Source organism: Echinococcus granulosus, assembly GCF_000524195.1.
Source record: "Echinococcus granulosus chromosome Unknown EG_S00319, whole genome shotgun sequence".
Classification (NCBI taxonomy): Eukaryota; Metazoa; Platyhelminthes; class Cestoda; order Cyclophyllidea; family Taeniidae; genus Echinococcus; species Echinococcus granulosus.
In genome coordinates, this window is record NW_020170699.1 from 8,426 (window position 1) to 12,311 (window position 3,886).

The 3,886-nt window shown below is 44.6% G+C and overlaps 1 protein-coding gene across 1 annotated transcript; it reads right to left on the reverse strand. All coding sequences in view use genetic code 11, as the record gives it.

Moving 5' to 3' along the window:
- Nucleotides 1–456: 456 nt before the first annotated feature.
- On the reverse strand, nt 457–1,757 carry EGR_10983 (hypothetical protein; the record flags this gene model as incomplete). Its single annotated transcript, XM_024500232.1, has 3 exons — nt 457–526; nt 1,420–1,598; nt 1,695–1,757. 3 exons carry the CDS (start codon nt 1,755–1,757, stop codon nt 457–459), a joined length of 312 nt encoding a protein of 103 aa, XP_024345354.1.
- Nucleotides 1,758–3,886: the final 2,129 nt, after the last annotated feature.

Below are 3,886 nucleotides of genomic sequence, written 5' to 3' on the forward strand. Positions count from 1 at the left end.
AAGTACTTGATAGTCAGTGGTAGTTCTGGTATTCAAGGGCTTGTCTGCGTTGGTGAGGGCTCTGGTTTCTCTGACATTTAGGTCAAGCAGCTGTGCGAGCTAAGATATCCATTCTGAAGGGTCTGTGTTTTCATGCATCCACGTTGGGTTCAGGTGGTGTCCATGCTTGCTTGCTTGTATACGTAGGAATTCGTAACGAGAAGTTACAACGCCATGATGGTACCACATTCCGATTACAATTCTGAGTCAGGGCACGATGCACCTGAATCTCGAGAATTGTTCCCTCGAATAAAAATCACTAAAGACATCGTATCTTCACTTAAAGTGTTATTGAAATGCGGTACCGTCATGATGTTATAATTTATTGTTGTGCTTTCCTACGTATGTACACGATCGAGCACGGACACTATCTATTCCCAACGTGAAAGCGTCAAATGGGCCTTTAGAATGGATGTATTAGCTGCGCGAGAGACCAGAGCCCTCACCTACGTAGACGCGCCCATCATACTCCATGGTGGGTCGAATGCTATAAAATGACCATGAGAACAATAAAGTAACAGCATGTATGAAGTGTATCCTTGCGGCATGTCGCCCAACCGGGAGAAAAAGCGGAGCGCGAAGTGCATAAGCTCGTAGAACAGGCTGCTCTGCCTAGGCCCGATCGGATTCCACCTCATCTAATGTGATCTGACCTGGTTTACTCTGTCCTGCTTTTCATGTGAGCAACCATTGACGGACTTGCAAACACAAACAAAGTGTAATGAACAGGAGTTGGAAATAGACACGACCTATTCCCTCGATTCCATTTCAGCCCTTCCATTGCATGCACACATTTTTGAAGGCACCTCAAACAACTCGGGCAATTCTGGCACCTCGACATAAATCTGATGACAGTGCATGAAGCGTGTCCCGATGTCTGGTGCATCACGATTACCTTATGAATTGATTTTCTGTCCAGGTCCTCCTCTCGGCTGCGCATCAATTGCTATTCAAAATTTAGGCAGAAGAATAAGAGGATGTAAGGGGTATCGAAGTAATAGGATAGAGAGAGCATTGAGGGGATGTAGAGGTAGGATGTTGGTGTCTCCGCTCAAAGTCAATGCTGATTAATCTCAGTTAGATCGGAGCTGAATATGTGGAAGCTTCGATGACAGGATTTGCCAAATTTGACTCAGTACATGCGACTAGTGTGCAAGTGATTGCTCCGCAGCCAAGCTGAGTTGAGCCAAGCTGTAGAAGAATGGAGAGATGGAGAGAGTGCAGATTAGAGAGAAAAGTAAAGGGGAGAGAAGGGAGAGACGATAGAGGATGGAGGAGAGAAGGGTTGGAGAAAATGCAGCTCTAGTAATTGCAGATGCGTGGGATGCGCCCAACGTTGGCTGCGCTAAAGCAACTGCTCTCGTACCGTATTGCCCTTACCTGTCGATTGTGCTCGTCAGCAGAACATCATGATTGGTGTGGGCAACAGGGATAGTTACGTAGGTAATGATGCCAAGTCGAAGAGAAGTATCCCCACTTGCAAGTACCCTATCGGGCACGATATCGTAACCAAATGGTGTGGCGTGGAGGGAATCTGGAGCCACCCATTCTACATTGAGCTGTGTGTGGCGTTTCACTCACTAATCCAGCATCACGTCCTCCTCACTGAGGATCCACGCAACTCAAAGATCAGTCGCAAGAAGTCACAGCACTACCTGATTTGCATGCGTGTGCAACAGACCGCAGATGGGAGAGTTGATTGGCTCAACTCGATGCATGGTGTGAAAGTGAATGCTAGCGTTGAATGCAGTTGGTGAGTCAATAAATCAATGAGAAGAGAGTATTACCCCTGATTCCACAAATGACTAAGGACTTTGTGCAGCCGCCAAATTAGCGGTGACGAACTGAGTTACAGTAATGAAAACGAGACGGTAGTGCATTTTGGATAATAGGTAGTGGGGCTCTACTCCTTCGTGAGCTTATTATGGTGGGACAGCCGGCTCGAGTGAAAAACGAATGAAAGCCAGATTAACGGTCCAAGCGGTTTCATTCCAGTAACTTCAGACTTGCAAACGAGTGACGCACTTTGACAGAGATTTGGAATGATGCCAAGACGACTGACAATGACGCCTAAGAGGCATTTCTATTCAAAAGGGTGAAATTGTCAGCTTTAAGGTATGAGTGAGCAGTCGCAGCCGGAGCATCGGCACCATCAGCAGCATCAGAAGCGTCAGGGATGGCAAATTGTGATTTGGCAGTCACTCCAAGAGTGTTGGACAAATTACCACGCAGGTAATTTCAGTAAATGGGAATTCCTTACTTTCGGGTAACATCAAAACAAATAAAGATGTGTCGAACGAGGAATTTCGGGCGCTTGCTGCGAATGTTCTTCCCTTCTGAAGGTTACTGACGTACCTTTCACGTGATTAAACAGAACTCTGTGTGGCGTATTAGTCCTAATGAAGGGAACAGAACATGATCATGGAAGTTTGTTGCAAGCAATGAATTTATTACCTCTGGTTGCTAATATTAGCCCTAAAAGAGGTATACTTAGACTAGTAGTTTGATGATATCTAGATTTCGAAAGGCTGCAGCTGATTGGCCTTGCTATATTTGGGATTTAAATGCACTTCAATCAGCTAACTGTCTCTACCAATCTACAAGCCTGAAACCTTGTAAAAGTGCAATTCTAGAGTTCATTTATTTGGTGGACGTGCACCCATGTAAGCAGAAGTCCTATGGCGAAATTGTACAGGATAGATTGTTACTCATTCCAACACCAGAAATTGCTGAATGTCAAGGAGCCAAAAATAACTTTGAAGTGAAATTTCAGGTGCAGTGCAGCACATTCGGAAGGTGTTGTGCTGGGGAGCATAGGCGAAGAATACGGCTTTATTATGGAGGGTAAAAGGCCTTTTGCATTGGCAATCTATTTCCGGCATTGTTATGGAACAAAATGTATTGAATGCCGCGGGTCAAATGGAACGCTTGGCAAAAGTTAAAAGCTCTGTGTTTTATTGATGTAGAGAGGAACTTGTAATACTCGTGTAATGCACTGGCATAACATTCATGCAGGCTGCCCAGGTTCTATACGATGTGCACAGGAGGAGGTGCGAAGTGCTGTTTCTCTGCTGAGGGATTCCTTGATCTTCTGCTTTTGGTTGCATTTTCACTTACTCCAAGTCCGGCATGCAGACAAGCCCCTCTTTATTGTGCACAGAGCACTATTTAGCGTGATGTCTTGATACCTTTTGGGGCCATGACTAATATAATTGCAAATAACTACTTGTTCACAAGACTCCATGCTGCCAACACGTGATCAATATGAGTTGTGGTACATGAGGATGATGCGATTTAAGTCTAGCTTTACTGCCCTAGTCAAGCTATTTACATACCTTTCCACTGCATTTCATCAAGACCAATTAGGGGAATTGTATGAAGCATTGAGGACCATTTCATACCTGCACTGCTGCCTGCGCCAAGAAAAATTACTTGGAGAGAAGGGAGAAGGACATGTTGAAGAATGAAAGGAGGGCAATAGATAGAATGGGATAAGGAACTACTTTAGGAAGAAGAACGAATTAGATTGCAACCTGTCATAATGAGTTTTGTTGAGTGAAAAGGGATGTTTTGTACAGCTGACTTAGAAGATAGGAGGAGACATAATTAAGGAAAAGTATGGGAGAGCCCTAATGAGGCAAGAATGTGGCCAAGCGCGATTCTTTCTTTAGCGCACTCTTTCAATGAATTACCTTATCTCACATAAACACTTTGGTTTCGCTCAAAATCCCTTTGGTTTGTATAAAATAAGCAGTGACATCGGAGTGAAAGTGGCGCATGTTTGCTTCATTGGTAAAGATAGATCTCTTCATCACGCGCATGGCCATATCTCCGGTGCCCTTTGTGC